The 19,150-nt window shown below is 43.2% G+C and overlaps 1 protein-coding gene across 1 annotated transcript in view; it reads left to right on the top strand.

The window, feature by feature from the left end:
• Jmy (junction mediating and regulatory protein, p53 cofactor) overlaps window positions 1–19,150 on the top strand; it is a gene marked incomplete at its 5' end in the record, with an annotated part of 102,777 nt that overhangs the window by 18,054 nt on the left and 65,573 nt on the right. Inside the window, 1 exon segment of the mRNA XM_013514877.1 lies at window positions 7,869–8,042. Within this exon segment, the coding sequence (XP_013370331.1) occupies window positions 7,869–8,042 (174 nt within the window).

Below are 19,150 nucleotides of genomic sequence, written 5' to 3'. Positions count from 1 at the left end.
GCTTCAAAAAAAAAGGGCTGGGCATGGAGGCGCACGCCTGTAATCCCAGCCCTTGGGAGGCTAGGCAGGAGGATCATTGTGAGTTCAAGACCAGCCTGGGGCTACAAAGTGAGCTCAAGGCCAATCTGAACTGCATAGCAAGACCCTGTCTCAAAAAGTTGAAAAAAAGGAGGCTGGGGATTTAGCTCAGCTGCACAGTGCATGCCTCGCTAGCACGAGGTCATGAGTTGGATTCCTGGTACTGGAAAAAAACAAAAACAAACAAAAAGACCAAAAAACAAAACAAAACAAAAAAAAACCCAGCAACAACAAGAACAAAACTAGATTTCTTTAAATCAGTAGTTTAAAGAAACTACTACAAACCATTGTAGTTTAGAATGGCCTTCAATTCATTATGTAGCCTGAAGTTGCTGTAATCCCCCTGCCACAGCCTGCCAAGTACTGGCATTACAGATGTGTGCCACCATGCCTGGTTTCTGCTTTTTTGTGTGCTTTATAGCATCTTGTGCATTTCTCACAATTCAGAACTTGTGAATGTCCAAAGCTCAGTTTATTTATTCCCTTTACTTTGTCAGCATTTGCTTAGCAAAATAGAAAATTAAGTTAGGTAATTATAGCAGGTGATTATTCTTTCCCTTGTTAAATTCTTTTTACCCCCTCTTCTTTTTGCAGTAATGGGTATCAAACATAGGGCTTCATGCATGCAAGCACTGTACCACTAAGCCACACACCAGCCCTCCTGTTGAAGTCTCCTACATTCAGTTGTAGGAAATAGCTTAATGTCTGTGTAGTAATTGCATCTTTTGAAATGTAACTTTAAAGTGCATTTCATCTAAGATTATTTTCAGATACTTAGATTAAAATAGATTGACCAAGTGAAGTTATAATTGCTTTAAAAGTAGGGGGCTGGAGATATAGCTTAGTGATGTAGCACCTGCCTGGCAAGTGCAAGATCCTGAGTTCTATTCCTGGTACTGCCCCCCCCCAAGAAGATAAATAAAAGTAATCTAGTGTTGGAAAAACAGGAAACTTAATAGCAAAGACAGTTGAATAAATTAGCAGTGTTAGAGATGTCCTGGGCTTCTCTGCCAGAGTATTAAGTTTGGTTGGTGCACAGTACTTTGTTTAGTACTCTTTTGTCTGGAGCAAAGCATGTGGAAAGTACTTTGTTACTATTTGAAAACAACAGATTTTCTTAATTATTGCATATATTTGTGTAGAGTTTATTGTGATTAATAAGCAGAGAGTGACTTGATGTTTTGGCAGAAAATAGTGTCGAAGTTTTTGGTATAACATTTACTTTAGTGCTTCTGAAAGAAGAGCTTTGAAAGGGCTATTATCTGAGGGTCTCTTTTGAATTGTGGCATTTGATCACTTCTAAATGACTTCCAGCCTGGCGTGGTGGTGGCGCATGCCTGTAATCCCAGCACTTAGGAGGCTGAGGTAGGAGGATCGCTGCAAGTTCAAGACCAGCCTGGGCCACATAGTGAACTCAAAACTAGCCTGAACTGCATAGCAAGACCCTGTCTCAAAAGGAAAAAAACAAAAACAAAAATACTTCTAAAAGAACTTTATTATTGGAAGATGTTACTGGCTTTTTGTTGTTTTAACAGTTTTATTTTCCCTGAAATGCAAGAAACCATCAGAAAGTGCTTTATTTTCAAGCAGAATAAAAGATAGAGGACTTCTGTAAATACTTTTTCTTGCAAGGAATTACTGTCTTTAAAACTGAAAAGATAGTTTATGATACATTGTAAAGGTTCATTTTTGTACTCATATTAATTTTCTTTGACAGTTTACTTGTCCTGTTTATGGGTTTGGTTTGGTTTGGTTTGGTTTTGGTGGTTCCTTGTACCTGTCCAGCAAATGCTGTACCACTGAGCTGCAGCCCTTTTTGAGACTGCCTTGCCAAGTGGCCCAGGTGGGCCTCCTTATGGTCTTTCTCTTTCCCCTCTCCAACGGATTGGATTACAAGCATGGGTCAACACTCCTCTATCAGTCCTTCATATAGTTGGTCTGTTTGTGATGTGTTGTGTGCAGTCTTGAGGTTGAGTAGCCATGGTAAAGGTGAGCACCCTGATTTCCACTTGGAACTGATTTCTGGGACCAGAGAAAAGCTTTATGATTAGAAAGTGATCACTTTGCAGTAGGCATCCCTGGTTTCCAGATTCCACCTCTGTTGAGCGCCACTTCGGAATAATATGTATAATCCTGTCACTTTTGATAGCAAGGTGGAGGCACAGGAAGGGAAAGATCTGTAATTTTTCAGACTTCTCATACCTCATCTTTTGGAAAAGTTGTATGTGTAGTTTTAGATACCATGGCAAAGGAGGTAATTTAATTTCTCTTTTTTGGTGTGTAAACCAGAATACTTTTGGGTTGGGGAAGTAGAGAAAAAAATGTATAAAACCTTTCTTTTGAAAAAAAGTATATGCATTTATTTGATGGGTGATGATATAAAAAGTATAGGTAAGCCAGGTGTGGTGGTGCGTACCTGTAATCCTGTCACTGTGGAGATTGGGGCAGGAGGATTGCAAGTTCACATTCAGGCTGTGGTACCTAGCAAGTTTGAGACCATTCTGGGCTACATTTCAGGTTTGAGGCTAGTGTGGGCTAAAGAGTAAGACCCTGTCTCAAGAAAAGAGACAGAGAGTACAATATCTGTTTTTATCTCTCCGTTATTTGTGGATTCCACTTCTTAAAGGCAGCCGTTCATTTTTTTTGTATTTTTTTGTGTACTGTATCTTTCAGATAAAGTCACAACTACAGAGACCTATAGATAAAACTTTGGGTTTTTTGGAGACTGGCCTCACTGTGTAGTTCAGGCACCTAGAATGCATTATATAATCCAGGCTGGCTTTGAAGTTTTGATCCTCCTGCCTCAGCCTTCCCAGTGCTAGCCAGAATTAAGGGTGTACACCACTATGCCCAGCATTGTTGATTTTTTGTTTTCGTACTGAGGATTGGACACTGAACTCCATTCCACAGCCCTTTTAAAATTTTTATTTTGAGGCAGGATCTTGCAGGCTGGGCTCAAATTGTGATATTTTGTCTCAGCCTCTTAGCATGCTAGTATTACAAGTGTGTGCTATCAGGCCCTACATGTGCTGCTGTTTTTAACAGTTATTTTAACTGTTATCAGTCAGTTAAGGAAAAGCAAAGTTATGCTCATTTTGTTCCTCTTCTAGCCTTTCTTCATCTAAATCCAAGTTTCTGATCTAACTTTTCTTTTTTAAAATTTTATATTTTGAGATGGAGTGAATCACAAAGTTGAGTATTTTTCTTTTTATCAAAAATTTTACTTATTAGGGCAGGGGATATAGCTCAGCGGTGTAAGTATCTGCCTGGCAAGTGCAAGGTCCTGAGTTTAATTCCCGGTACCACACAAAACAATTTTTACTTACTCATCTGTTTACTTATTTATTCATTGAGGATTGAATCCAGGATTTTTTTTTTGAGACAGGGTCTCACTATGTAGTTCAGGCTGACCTTGAACTCATTGTGGAGGTTGGCCTCGAATTCATGGCAGTTCTGCTTCAGCCTTCCGAGTGCCTCTTGCCTCGGCCTCCTGTCTTGTGGAGGTTTTAGACCATAATTAGCTGGCTCCAAGGCGAGGTGGTGTGGCAGAGGAGCAACAGTTCAAGGTGGAAGACAGCAAAAGCAATGAAGGAGGAGAGAGAAAGCAAGCTTCTTTCCCTCCCTCATATTGTGTGCAGGCTAACCACCCCAGGGCGGGTATGGCACTCACTTCCATAACCCTGGCATTAGACCATCAGTCAATCACAAACTCTAGATTCAGCTGCCTCTGGAAAAAGCCTACCCTCCCTAACTGCATGAGGCTTTGAGGGGACATCTAAACACAAACTGTAACACTTCCCAAGTACTGAGATTACAGGTGTATACCACTGTACCCAGCTGAATCCAGGATCACATGCTAGGCAAGCGCTTAACTACTGTACTACATCCTCACCCTTTTAAAAACATTGTTTTTAGATTTTGAAATTGGATTTCACTAAGTTGCCCAGGCTGGGCTGAACTTTTGATCCTCCTACCCCAGCCTTCCCTCCTACCAGTACTCCAGTACTGGTTCACCATTATGCTCAGCCAGAAGTATTTGTTTGTTTGTTGTTTGAGAAAGGGTCTCATTATGTAGTCCAGACTGGCCTTGAACTCACCGTGATCCTCCTACTTTGCCCTCTTGAGGGCCAGGGTCACAGGTGTGCACAACTGCACCTGGCCAAAACCATTTTGAACGTGTCTTTCAAAGCAAATTTACTGACAGCAAATCCTCTCAGTTTATATTTGTCTGAAAAAATTCTTAATTTTACCCCTTTGGAGGCAATTTTGCTGAGTGTAGAATTCTCGATTGAGCATTCGTTTTTCATTGAATACTATTTTAATTTCCTTGCCTGGATTCTGAGAAGAAACCTGTTTTTTATCTTTGCTGTTCTATACACAAAGGGCTTGTTTCCCTCTAACCTAAGAATTCGCTTGATTTTATGCAATTTAAATCTGATAAATGTAGGTGTAGGTGTTTTTTGGGAGAGGGTGGGGTTACCTTGCTTGGTGTTCTTTCCTCCTCTAACTTAAGGTGTCCGGTATTTTTGCCTTGGCAATGAGAAAAGTAACATAAGACAACATAGTAAGCATTCTACTACTAGCTAACACCTAGACACTTTTCCTTTGGGAGATAAGGGTCTCACTGTGTTGTCCAGCTGTCACTCTATCCAGGGTGACAGGTCCCAAGAATGAGGTGCCCAAGGATGAAAAGAAAAGTAAGAGAGACAAGAAAAACAGAGGCAAAAGTCTGGGATCAGAGGGCTTACAGCCTTTGGGACTGCAGCCCTGATTACCAATCTCAATCACCTCTTATTGAGTGATAACCAAGGGCATAGCTAATACAAATGGGCGGATAACAAACGTTTTAGTAATTAAAGCATTATCCTTCTCTAATTCTGCCTCATGGTGCTGGCAACAGTCTCCAGGTGGGTCTCCAACACCCAACACCGCGCTTACTCAGTCCAGCTGGAGGTTATAAATTGACCACCAGTTATCAATCACAGTCCTTACTTCCCGTTAAATTTTACAGTGCATGGCATGACTAAAAAATAGGGCTCTCCTGAAATTCAAATACACTCTTATCTTCAGGTGAAAGGTTTCAGTTCATTTTTGCAACAATAAACAAATCATTGTGTATCCTCAGTGCTTTCTAATCAAAGAATGTTCTCCACATCCAGCGTGATCTCATTCTAGTTCAACCTCCCACCTAGCCGGGAGTATACACACATGACATCTCTGTCTTTGTTCTTTTCTTCCTTTTTTTCCCCCCCATGAACAGGGTCTCACTAGGTAGTTCAGGCTGGCTTTGAACTCACTATATGTAGTCTAGGTTGACCTCAAACTCATGACAGTGCTCCTGTCTCAGCCTCCTAAATGCTAGGATTATAGGTGTACACCAGCAGGATCTCTCCATACCCACCTTGTTTTCATTCTTGAAGGATATTTTTTTGTTAATGAGATTTTGAGTTGACAGGTAGGTCTTCTTGTTTGTTTTACCACTTCTTCAGTACCTCCTCCACTATGTTTCTGGGTTGAAGTCTGTATGCCTCTGCATAATTCTTCCTGTTTTGTTTAAGGCCAGGTCTCACAGTGTAGTACAGGCCAGACTCAGACTTTCCTTGTACTCTGGGCTGGCCTCAAACTCTATCCTCCTGCGTCAGCCTCCCAAAGATTGGAATTACAGATAAGGTCACTGCACCTAGCTATTGCTTCCCCTCATTGTTTCTGTCTCTGGCTCTTTTGGGATGCCTTTTACCTTATTTCTAACTCAATTTGACTTGGCTGTGGGTTACTTTGCATGCATCTGTTGGAGGTTCCCAGAGTCTCTTGAATATGTAAATTCATGTCTTGTATCACATTTGGCATTTTTCCTAAAAGTTTTTTGCCCCAATTTTCTGTTCTGCTGGCATTCTGATTAAAAAACGTTTTAAAATTATTGTTGCACTCAGGAGGCTGAGGCTGGGAGGATCATGGTGAGATAGAGGCCAGCCTGAACTGCATAGCGAGACCCTGTCTCAAAAATTAAAAAAAATATTGTCGGCAGGTCCTGAATCCTTATTTGTTTCTTCTCTTTCAGGTTGCATAATTCACCTTGAGGTTCACTTACTATCATTACTACCATATTCAGTGAATTTTTAAAATTTCAAGTATTAATATTTTTCAGGTCTAGAATGTCATTTTCTTTCTTCCTCTCTCCCCCTCTCCCTTTCCCTTCTTCTCTCTCCCTCTCTCTCTCTCCTTCCCTCTCTCCCTCCCTCTTCCCCCTCTCTCCCTCCTTCCCTCTCTCTCCACCTCTCTCCCTCCCTCTCTCTCTCCCTCCCTCCCTCTCTCTCTCCCGCTCCCCCCTCTCCCTCCTTCCCTCTTTCCCTCCCTCTCTCCCTCTCTGTCCCTCCCTCTATCCCTCCTTCCCTCTCTCTCCCTACCTCTCTCCCTCCCTCTCTCCCTGCCTCTCTCACTCTCCCTCCCTCTCTCCCTCTCCCGCCCTCTCTCCTCATCCCTCTCCCTCCCTCTCCTTCCCTTTCTTTCTCTCTCTCCCTCTCCCTTCCTTCTTCACTTCTCTCCTCTCCCTCTCTCTCTCTCCCCCTGCCCCTCCTTCTCCCTCCCTCTGTCTCTCTCTCCCTCCCCCTCCTCTCCTCTCTCTCCCTCTTTCCCCCTCCCCCATCCTCCTCCCGTTCCCCTCCCCTCCCCCTCCCCCTCCCTTTGCTTTTTGAGACAACATCTCAACTTGTAACTCCAGGTTGTCCTGAAACTGTACAGGCAGCCTAGCCTGGCCTCAATCCTTCTGCTCAGACTCTTGAGAGCTGGATAAAGGTGCATACCCATCCTCCTTTTTCAAATATACTGCTCACTCTGCCTCTAATCACAACTTAGAGTGACCACAAATTTTCTCAACTACACATTCTTATGTAATGTTCCAACTCAGCCCATATGCAAAAACAAAAAGTTAATGTCACAGTTTCTTAACACTTCCATATGGATGAAGCACAGAAACATATTCTGTCCTCGAGAGTCCCCTGTCTCAGCCTCCCAGACTGCTGGAGTTACAGGCTTGCACCATGATGCCCAGCTATTGTTTTTAATTTTTAAAGTTTTCCAACCTTCATCTTATGGGAGGTGATGCATGTACACTGAAGAAAGTGACTTTTTTTGGTCTTTTTGAGACAGAGTCTCGCTATGCAATTCAGGCTGGCCTTGAGCTCACTTTGTAGACCAGGCTAACCTCGAACTTGCACAATCCTCCTGCCCCAGCCACCTGAGTGCTGGGATTACAGGCGTGGGCCACTACACCCAGCTCTTTTTTTTTCTTTTTTTTTTTTTTTTTTGGTGCTGAGAGTTGAACTCAGGATCTTGCACTTGCCAGACAGGCACTTGTGCCACTGAGCTATATCCCTAGGCCCTGAAGAAAGTTATTGAGGGAAAGTGCCAAATTGTGGTGAAGAAAGGAGTGACATGATTTGGGAAATTATTAAAATAACGTTAAATGGAAGAGTTGACGCGTTACTTTGAGTGAGTAATGAAGTGGTTAAGTTGTTTGTCTTCTGTGTGTTCAGAAAAATTTTAGAGGGTTAAACTTGGCCTGGAGAATGGAGCATGCTCGCACTTAAGTGAGGCAGGCTGGGTTTGGAGTAGTGAAACACTCAAAGCATGGAGATGAGTGGTGAGAAGCAGTCAGTGCTTTCCATTCCCCCTGAATTCTGTGTGGTAGAGGCCAAGGCCTAAAGGACAGCGGGGGAGTTCAAAGCAAGAGAACAGTATTTCATCAATTACAAAACCCAGTTTCTTATCATTGCACCTTTCCTGTTTTTCAGCTTTTGGATAAGCACAAGAACACCGAGAGCATGGTGGAGCTTCTGGACTTATATCAGCTGGAGGATGAGGCTTACAGCAGCCTTGCAGAAGCCACAACCGAGCTCTACCAGTATTTATTGCAGCCCTTCCGAGACATGAGGGAGCTTGCCATGCTGCGCCGGCAGCAGATCAAGGTAGGGTTTTGTAAACCTAAAGAGTAGCCTACCAACTCAACGGTTCTGGGCCTGGTTGGCCACGTGTCTTAGTTGCTAAAGGAACTTTACAACCTTTGGACAGGTACCTAGGCCTTATCCTTCAAAGATTGGGTTACAGCTCCAGGACCTCACTTTAAAGCATCTCAAAAAGTGATTCTGCCAAGTAGCTCGGATTGAGACCAGCCTAGAAAGTAATTGTTGTTTCTAGTACAAAATTGTAAATACTTGGAAGATCCCCATCTTCCTCTACTACTTCTGTCTCCTTTTTAATGTTTTGGCTTCTGACTGCTTCTAGACTTTATCAGAAGTTTGGGAACATTTCTTTTGGGAAGAACTTGTTATGAAAGTTACAGTAGTTTAATGGGAGAGCTTTAAAATTCACATTTAATTTTCATGTATGAAGAAGTATGTATTGCTTTTCCTGAGATAAGCATTTTAATGTTGGCTCTTACAGCTGGCCTTACCAGTGTTTCTGTGCTTCATCCATATGGAAGTGTTAAGAAACTGTGACATTAACTTTTTGTTTTTGCATATGGGCTAAGTTGGAACATTACATAAGAATGTGTGGTTGAGAAAATTTGTGGTTACTCTTAAGTTGTGATTAGAGGCAGAGTGAGTAGTATATTTGAAAAAGGAGGATGGGTATGCACTTTTATCCAGCTCTCAAGAGTCTGAGCAGAAGGATTGTGTGAGTTTGAGGCCAGGCTAGGCTGCCTGTAGTTTCAGGACAACCTGGAGTTACAAGTTGAGACGTTGTCTCGAAAAGCAAAGGGAAAGAAGGATGAACAGAGGCTAAAGCATGCCTTTGTCTTTTTTCACATAATCAAAGAATCAGAATAGAGAATAGCAAAGACACACAATTGACACGTACCCAGTAGTTGAGTAAATTTTGTTATTTAGGTATAAAATGAGTTGGGTGATGGTGTATACTTTTAATCCTAGCATTTGGGAGACTGAGCAGGAGGATCACTGATTTCAAAGATAAAGCCTCTCAAAAAACAACAAAAAAGAATACAAAAAATCAATTCCTAGAGTCAGAAACATGTTCCACCCTAACATGGTATGGGTTGTGTTGTATACAGAGATAATCATCAATTTAAAAACCTTGAAGGATTTGAAATTTTTTAATTTATTTCCTTACATGGGTTTTTGTTTGTTTTGTCTTCTTGAGACAGGGTCTCGCTGTGCAGTTCAGGCTGGCCTCCAATTCATAATAATCACCCTGCCTCAGCCTCCCAAGTGTTAGGATTAGAGGTATGTGCCACCACGCCCAGCGTTTTTTTTTCTTTTTTTTTGCCTTTTTGAGACAGTGTTTCACTATGCTGGTCTTGAACTTAACTATGTTAGCCCAGCTTGGCCTCACACTCATAGCAGTCTTTCCTGCCTCAGCCTCCTGAGTGCTGGGATCCCAGGTGTGTACCACCACACCTGGCCTGTCCTGAATTTATTTTAGTCCTTAACATGATAAAAGCAGATAGCATCCAGTAATATATAAAAAGATGAGGTGCTGTGATCAAGGGTATTTATCTTAGACATGCAAGGTCGGTTTAATATTCAAACATAAGTCAGTGTGCTAGGCACAACAGTGAAAAAGTATAAAACTTTGTTGAAATTATAAGGTGCCCAATAAATAGAGATGGAGCATATTAATAGTTAGGAAGGAAGACCAATAATGTTTATATATCAGTGTGGTTGGGTTTGTTTTTTTTGTTTGTTTGTTTGTTTAATGTAATGCCTCATTCATCACCAGAGATCCAGGTATCCAACACAGTATTGGGTGAATACACTTAAACCGTGTCCAAGCCATTGTAGTCTGTAGTTGGTTCTCATTTATTTGGCCTATTAATTAACATTCCAGAGGGCTTTTATATAATTTTAATTGACAAAGTATGTGTTTTATCTTTTTTGTTTGTTTGTTTTTTGAGGCAGGGCCTTGCTATACAATTCAGACTGGCCTTGAACTCACTTTGTAGCCCAGGCTGGCTTGGTGCTCATGGCAATCCTCCTGCCTCTGCCCCAAGTGCTGGGATCAGAGGCGTGTGCCACCATGGCCTGTTTAGCATTATGTGTGTGTGTGTGAGATGAGAATGCTTAAAAATTGCTCTTAGTGACTTCAAGAATATAGTATGTTATACTTACCATGTTGTAGAAATCTCTTGAGTTTATTCCTCCTAACTGCAAATTTTGTATCCTTTAACCACATATTTTCCTGAGGCCTCACACCACCCATCTTCCTGAGGCCTCACACCACCCATGCTGTCCCCTCCAACCCTAATAAGCCCCTTTTTATATAGACATTTTCTGCTTTTAATGAGTTTCACATTCTAGGTTCCACATATATAAGTGAGATTACATATTACCTGTCTTCTGTGTGCCTGGTCTGTTTCCCTTGAGGTAATGTCCTTCACATTTATTCTTGTCACCACGAGTGACAGGATTTCTTCCTCCTTTTAAAGAGGGCCGAATGGCATTCCACTGTGCACACAGACCCCTTTCCTTGGTTGCTTCATTTGTCTGTGGGCACGTCCATTGATCTCATTTCTTTGCTGTTCACTGTGTGCTCAGCAGTGAACATGAGAATACAGAGTTTTCATGTGCTGATTTTGAGTTGTTTGGATATGTTCCTCAGAAGTGGGATCGCTGGATCACATGGTAGCTCTACTTTTAATTTTCTGAGGACCTTCAATACTGTTTTCATTTTTTGCTGTACCAGTCTGCATCACAGTGTACAGACTCACCTCTTTCCAACAGTTACCATTTGTCCGTTTGATAATAGCCAGTCCAGTAGATGTAAGGTGATAGATAACTCTCTGCTTTTAACTTGCCTTTCTCTGATGCCTAGTGATGTTCAACAGTTGTCATATACTTGCTGGCCATTTGTATGTTTTGTCTGCTCAAGTCCTTTGTTCTTTTTAGTCAGGTCCTAGTATTGAGTCCTTTTATCTGTTTTGGTATTACACAATCATATTAGTGTGTATGTATTTTTTCCTATTCCATAGAGTGTGCCTTCACTCTCTTGGTAGATTCCTTTGCTGTGCAGGACTTTTGGGTTTGGTATAATCCCTTTTGTCTATTTTTCTTTTAGTTGTCATGTTCAAAGTGATTTTCCAACTTGTGTCATAGAGCTTTTTCTTTTGTGTTTTCCTCTAGAATTTTATAGTTCAGTCTTTTTTCCATTTTGAGTCGATTTTTCTGTATGGTGTGAGAAAAGAATGGAATTTCATTCCTCTGATAGATCACTCTTGCTTGTACCATTTATCGAAGAGGGTGCTCTTCCCCGTTGTGTGTTCTTGGCACTTCTGTTGAAAATCAGTGGATGATTAATGTACAGATTTATTTTGAGGTTCTTTCTCTGTTTTCTGTTGGTCTGTGTGTCAATTTTTATGCCAGTACATAGTGTTTTGGTTACTGTACCTTTTTTGTATACTTTGAAATTTCAGCATTGTTGTTTGCAGGATTATTGTGGCTATTTGGGGACTTTGGTTCCATTTTCATTTATTTTATTTATTGATTTGTTGTTTTGAGACACTATAGTCCAGGCTGGCCAGGAACTCACTGTGTAGCCCAGGCTGACCTTGAACTGATGGCAGTCCTTCTGGCTCAGGCTCCTGATTGCTGGGATTATAGGCATCTACCACCATGCCCAGTTTGGTTCTGTGTTAATTTTACCATAGTATTTTGTGTTTCTCTGTTTCTGTTTTGTGTGTGTATATGTGTTTGTGTGTTACTGGGGATTGAACTCAGGGCCTTGTACATGCTAGGCAAGCACTTTACCACTGAGCTACATCCCCAGCCCATTTTTCTATTTCTGTGAAAGTATCAGTTGGAGTGTTTGATGAGGACTACACTGAATCTATATCTCACTGGGTAGTATGAACACTCCCCACCTCACCCCTGCTGATTCTGGGGGTTGAGCCCAGGGCCTTAAACGCTGAGCTACATTCCCAGGCCTTTTAAGATTTTTTATTTTGAGACAGTGTCTGGCCAAGTTACCTGGGTTAGGCCCAGACCTTTTACCCCAGCCTTGCAGAATGCTGGGATTGCAGGTGTGCGTCAATACATCTGACCTACATGAGTGAGCATTTTAATTATCTTCCCTGTCTTCCTTATGCCACTGGACAGGGTCCAAAGTGGTAATCAAAATGGACATGGGAAACCTTGACATATTCCACCCATAGAACAGGCTGCAGGCGCGCTCACTTGCATCCCAGAAAAGGGATTTTCAGGAAGAGACAATGGAGAGGCACACGTGGGTATGTTAGGTAGAATTTTAGTAGCGCTTTTTTTTTTTTTTTTTTTTTTTGGTTAATGGGAATCAAACTCATGACCTCATGCCTGCCAGGCATAAACTCAATAAACTGTGCCTCTGAACTATATCCCTAACTAGGCAGAATTTTAAAAACACACATTTTAAATTTTAAAAGCACACTTTCAAATGCAGAACTGAGAGAGACACAGTCAGAGGCAGGGAGGCACTATAGTCTGGAGCTGGGGATATTTATGTGTTTTGGGGTCCAGTCCTGGAATTTGAATCTGTGGAAAGTGTGGCTTAGTTTACAGGAAACTGTGATGGCCCACTCATAGAAAGATGGCCCATTTTACAGGGGAAAGGCAGGGCCCAGTCCAGTTTTTGTTTTGTTACAATGAGTGATCTAAGATGTTTTGTCTAAAAACTTCTTTGAAACTATTTCTCTATTGTAAGGTCAGGTTTTTGCCTTCTACCAACTAAACTAATTTATGAATTTAAAAGATGTTTAATGGTTAATGGGATTCAGGGTATGATGGGCCTGGAATAAAGGCAGCACAAACAAGCCTGGGAATACAGGTATAGGTAACATTGGGTAACTTCTGTTGTGTGCCCTGAAGTTGCAGTATTCAAAGTACTTTGGTTTTGTTTTTTTTTTTCTTTTTCTTTCTGTGTGTGTGTTTTTGTTTGGTTTGGTTTTTTTGAGACAGGGTCTCTGTGTAGTAAAGGCTAGCCTTGAACTTACTGTGTACCCCAGGCTGGCCTTGTACTTGCAGTGATCCTTCTGTTCCAACTTCTGCAGTGCTGGAGTTACAGGCTTGTACCACCAAGCCTGGGTGAAATTGGGGTTTTTATAAGGGGTTGAGGGAGTGTGGCAGTGGTCTAGGCACCAAATATGGTTATCCAAAGAATGTCTTCCTGGATCATTTAGAAACTTCTAGATGCAGGGAGTACCTACATTGTGTTTATGGTTTTGTGTGTGTGTGTGTGTGTGTGTGTGTGTGTGTGTGTGCGCGTGCATGTGTGTCATTTTGAGACAGGGTCTCGCTATGCAGTTCAGGCTGATCTTGAGCTCACTTGGTAGCCCAGGCTGGCTCCGAACTCGCAATGATCCTCCTGCCTCAGCCTCCCGAGTGCTGGGATTACAGGCGTGCACCACCACGCCCAGTGTGTTTGTATATTTATAGTTGCATTTCCTCTAGCTTATAAAAGCCATTGAGCTTTAGATAAGGAGATGTCTACATGTTATCTTTTAGAGAAAATGGAGAAATGAGTGAGTTTTCCATCAGAAGGCTCATTGCTACCCAGAGCAGAATGGTTTTCATGGAGTTCTGCTGTGAAGGCTTTTTAAACCCTTTTTTGCTGATGGTTTCATTGTGTCCTGGGGTGTACTGTGCAGCTCCACCTCCACCACTTTCCCTGACTAAGTGAATTAAAGATACAAATTTAAGTAAAGGAAGAAATTTTATTGAATACTTTACTGGAAAGGGGGCAAAAGGAGGAGCGATAGCTACCCTGATAAATTTGGGTGGAGAATCTGGAAAGATGGCAGGCCTTTGTTCCTGGTGCTTTCTTTTATTGAGTGCCAGGGCCCTTACCTCTATCTGGATTGATCCTCTGGGTTGTGATAGATGGATCCTGTGCCCCCAAACCCTAACCCCAATACCTTCATCTACATGCATTGTCCTGCATGGTCCCCTTGTCCTTTTCAGTGCTTTATCTCTGGAATTCATGGGTTGATTAGAAGAGGCCTTACAGGTCAAGTTAGCAATTAAGTAAGGGAGTAGTACACTGATACAAAGGCCCTAGAGTGGGAATACATACTTACGTATGTATGTAGATGCATAGGTGTGTGTTCTTATATACTAAATAAGGGTCTTAAGTGGCCACCCCTTGTCTCCTTTGCATTTTATTGAAGGTGGGGAGGGGTGGCACACCTGCCTGGCTTTCTGTTGCTGTTTATCAGCCCTCCCTTATCTTGCTGATTGTTTCTTCCAATGAAGCTTTTAACTCTTTCTAATCAGGATTAGCCAGAAAACCTAATGAGGCCTTTCACTGTTTGCATATGCATTTCCCCTATAGCTTTAATCATGATTATTAAACTTATTAAGGGTTTTTTATCAGATTGTTCCCATTGGGCAGCCACTGTATTCTGTCTCTTCTAGACAGTCGTCTCATTTTACCAGTTGGTCTACTACATTTTGCCAATCCTCCCTTTTTTAAATCTTGAATATGGGCCGGGGATATAGCTCAGTGGCATAGCGCCTGCCTGACAAGCATGAGGCCCTGAGTTTGATTCCAGGTACAAGGAAAAAAATGTTAAATATGTTTACCCTCCACCCTATCCTAAGCAAGTCTGCTACGATATGGTGGGTCTTAGAGAAATTCTTTTAGGGTTCTTGGTGTCCTGAGGAAAACACTGGACAAGACACACAAAAGAGGTAGTGGGGATGTACATTTATTGAAGATGGAAAAGAAGGACACAATGCAGAGTGAGAGCAGGCTGGTGAACAGACTCATAGCAGCCCCATCTGACATTCCTGGATTGACTTCTTCATCATGCAGATAAGGCATTGGGAAAATTGTTCTGTCAAAAACTCACTTGGCCTGAAATGGTCCTATTGAAAGACTCAGTTTACACCTTGGCTTTCCCCTAGATAGATGTAAATGAAGAATTGAAAATAGCACTTCTCTGATTGATTCTTTGTTCTGCCTATGTGCCCTGGATCTCCATGACTTTGACAGATTCTGCCTGGTTGTTGACCAGTTTTGCCCCAGTCCTAATCTACTTCACCATCTCTCCAAGTTTTAATGAGTAGTTTGGTCTCCAGGGCTGGCACCAGGTGGTCCTCCTGGGCCACAGTTGGCAGGACTCTGTTCCCATATAGTTGAGTAGCTTGTTGTATTTGGCCCAGATTCATAGTACTGTAAGAGTCTTGTGGCCTCTGGATCCACTATCATATCAGAAGGTAGAAAAGACCTGCCTTAAAACATCTTGAATGGATTCATTTGTAGCCCAGTTTTAGGGATGTTTCACATCCTCATTAAAGCAGTTGGCAGTAATTGGAGCCAGGACTCACATCTCTTGGCTAACTTTGGTCAGAGCTCACTTTAGTTAGAGCCTCTTGGCTCCCTTGACCTTTCCAGGGGACTGAGGTCTCCATGTTGAATGGAGATAGTCAATATTCCTAAAGCCTTTGCTACCCTGTGAGTTATTTGAGGGGTAAAAGAAGGCCATTGTCACTCTGAAGGGACTGGGCTAATCTAAACTGAGAACCTTTGTTAGTAGCCACTCAGATTCATACACTCAGGTTCGATTGCTGACAACTGACCAAATCAAAGGAAGCCATTTATTTTGGTAAAAAAGAAAAAGGATTTATTTAAAGCTATCTCTGAGGAGTGGAAGGGGCCCATTTGCCTTAAATCAACATCTCCCCAGTACAGGTGTGGAAGGGTCTTTTCAAAAATTAAGTTTATTGGTACCTTTTAGGTATACGTAATGATCACATTTATCATAGGGAATTTGCACCTGTACATGATAGAACTTGACTTTTTCCCCCCATTCCCCTACCTTCCCTTCAACCTTTCTCCCCTTCCTCATATCAAGGGGGGTGGGGAGCATAGACAGACAGCGCAGATCTTCATGCTCATTTTGTCACTTGCAGCCATCTTCAGCTCATTGTCCCCTTTCTGTGGAAAGGAAATCAGGTTCCTGCTTCCTGGGGCCCCTGGGTTTCTGCATATTCTGTCACTTCATCTGGGCTGAGGAGAGGAGAGGGTATTGGCTTTGTGCTCAGCAGGAGAGAGCTTGGAGCAGTTGCTTATATCAGGAAAAAAAGGCCTAACTTTTAAATTCCTATTTTGCACTACTGTTTACACCTTTACTACCTTTGTCTGTCTGCCTGTCTCTTTTAAATTCCTATTTTGCACTACTGTTTACACCTTGACTACCTTTGTCTGTCTGCCTGTCTCTGTCTCAGAACAGGGTCTGTGTGATTCAGGCTGACCTCAAATTGGTAGTGATCCTCCTGCCTCAGCCTCCTGACTGCTAGGATTATAGGCGTATACACCTCACCCTGCTCTCAAATAGCCTTTTCTGAATGGGTAGGGAAGGCCTCAGTCCAGCCTGAGGTATAGGTGTCACTTGTGACCAATATTTGTTTTAAGTCCTCCACATGGTGGCCTGTGTGTAAAGTCTAGTCGTCAGTCCTCATCAGGGTATGTCCCTCTGTTCAGTATACACTCTAACAAAGGAGGTAGTCTGAGTTTGTTGGCGTATTGTAGGCACAGAGCAGGCAAGCTTGGCAGAGCTGTTGGGTGTCACTGCTAGGCCTGATCTTATGAAAATTCCTGCGACCATTTCCCATGCAGCATCTCTTCCTATATGGGAAAAATCATGATGGGTATTCATAGCTTTCCATTGTGTCCCTTGAGGAAGGACTGGTTTGTTTCCCAGGTACCACCGAAATTCCTGTTTAATTCCTCCTCGTCCTAAGGCCTATTTGTCTTCCTGGGAGTATAGGCTGCTATTGATGGTTCCTTGGGACCTGGGACTGCAAGACTGCTCCCTTTTTCCTCCCTGCCAGCCTTTTGATTTACCAAGAAGACTTTAGGCCTTTGTGTTTGGTGTCCCTCGTAATAAATGACAGCATCCTGCCTGGGAAAATAGACTTCCTCCAGGAGTTGTAGAATTTCTTGTTTGTCCTTTATTGATGTTTATCATTAGCAATGAGCATGGGCACCAGAAAGGCAGATTTACAAGTTGTGTAACTGTGTGCCTCTTGCCTTTTCTAATATCAATGCTTAAATAAGGGCTACGAGCTCTGCTTTTTGAGTGGAGCCGGGGGAAGAGGCATTTGGCTGCAGTGACCTATTGTCAGCTGACAACTGCATAATCTGCCTTTTGATGTCCTTCCTTGGACAAAGCTACTTCCATCAGTGAACCAAACTTCCTCAGGGGCATGGAAGGGTCACCAGTGTGCTGCTTGCTTGCACAGGTCTGGGAAGCCACCTGTTCACAAGGTAGCTAATCAACCTCTGAGCCTGTAGGCATCAGTTAGGCAGGATTAAGAGTAATTCCAGCCTTGGCATAACCCGCTTTTCAGACTCCCTTCTGTCCTTCTCAGACAGAAGCTTTCTTTCTCAATAAATTCTTTCTACCCTTTAAAGAAAGAGTAATTCCAATCTTTATGGTAACCTCAGGGATGTCTTTAGTAAGCCATTCCCTTGTTAACCACCTTTTGTGTCAAGAATAGCCCTGGTGTGATGGGGAATCAGGAGGCGTTCTAGTTTTTGTCTCACAGTTTTGTGGCTTTTTCTGTTAGCATACCTATAGCTGCTGTTGCCTTCAGGCAAGTTGGCCATCTAGCAGCCACTTTGGTCTAGTCTGTTTGAAAAGCACCGCTGGATGGAGTTCTAGCTTTTGGGTCAAGACACCCAGAGAAATACCTCTTTTCTGATACCTAGAGAAGGAACAGTCCTTAAGTTGGATATTCCTAGTGCTGGAGCCTGAGAGAGGACATGGTTTATTTCTTGAAAAGCATTGTCAATAACTTTTGTCCATCCTAGGGCTCAGACTCCTAGAGGCTTTGCTTTCCATTAGTTCAGAATTCAGCATCCAGATTCAGCAGAAGTTGGCCATTCCCAGGAAAGAATGAAGCTGTTGCTTGGTGGCAGGGGATCCAAGATAGCCTGGAACCAGTCCCTATCAGTTATCATTCCCTAGGTGTAAGAATGTATCCCAAGTGTTAGACTCTGAAAGGGATACCTGGGCCTTTTCCTTTAAGACTTTATATCCCCTTTTAGCTAGAAAATTGAAAGTTTGGGTAGTATTATGGTTGAATATATCCCAAGATGGGCTGCAGATTAAAACATGACATACAAGCCCCGCGCACCTTGCGCCCAGTGAGTTCTCTGGGAGCGGCAGGGCTCATGGGTTCGAGTCTGTGCTGGACGCACACCATCACGATTCCCAGCTGAAATGCGCACAGAGAGCCAGGTACTCCCCATCTAATGCCTGAAGGCAGGACGCGAGAACAAAGACCCCGCGGACATTACAGACTGAGTTGCTGTGGCGCAGAGAGGCCCAGGGGATGGGCGGGGCGAGCAGGCTCTCTGAGCCGGCCGAGCAGGCTCCCCCAGCCCCGCGTGCCTTGCGCCCAGACAGCGAGTTCTCCAGGAGCGGCAGGGCTCGTGGGTTCGAGTCTGTGCTGGACGCACACCACCACAATTCCCAGCTGAAACGTGCGCAGAAAGCCAGGTACTTCCCATCTAATCCCTGAGGGCAGAACGGGTGAACAAGGACCCCGCCGACATTACAGACTGAGTCGCTGTGGCGGCAGAGAGGAGATCTGGACTGAGTGGCCCAGGGACTTCTCCGGCTAGGGGCTGGGCGAACAGGCTCTCTGAGCCCCATGCACCCCGCATCAAGAGAGCAAGTACTCTGGGAGCTGCAGGGCCCGTGGATTCAAGTCTGTGCTTTGCCTTTCCCAGACCCTCCAGCGAGTCGAAGGCTGGGGAAGTCTGTGACTGCTACCCATCTGGGCTGAATCTGGTTCCTGTATGAGTCCTGAACTGAGTGGAGACATAGATTTAGGTGGTTCACAAACTGTAGACCCTGCAGTTTGTGTCCAAATTATGCCTGTGTCCTAAACTGCCTGGAGTGGGATTGTTGCATCAGTGCAACCTGAGTCAGGTCGTGCACGTGCACTGAACTTCAAGGGGATGCTGGATCAGAAGGTCGGCCATCAACTGACACAAGTGCCCACCTCTGAAAACGGGGGTAACTAGATACAAATCAAAAGCTGCTGGAAAACCTGAGGCTAAGTAGAGCTACTCAGAG

Source organism: Chinchilla lanigera, unplaced genomic scaffold (assembly GCF_000276665.1).
Source record: "Chinchilla lanigera isolate Chin_1 unplaced genomic scaffold, ChiLan1.0 scaffold00024, whole genome shotgun sequence".
NCBI lineage: Eukaryota > Metazoa > Chordata > Mammalia > Rodentia > Chinchillidae > Chinchilla > Chinchilla lanigera.
This window is presented reverse-complemented; position numbering and strand designations above follow the sequence as displayed.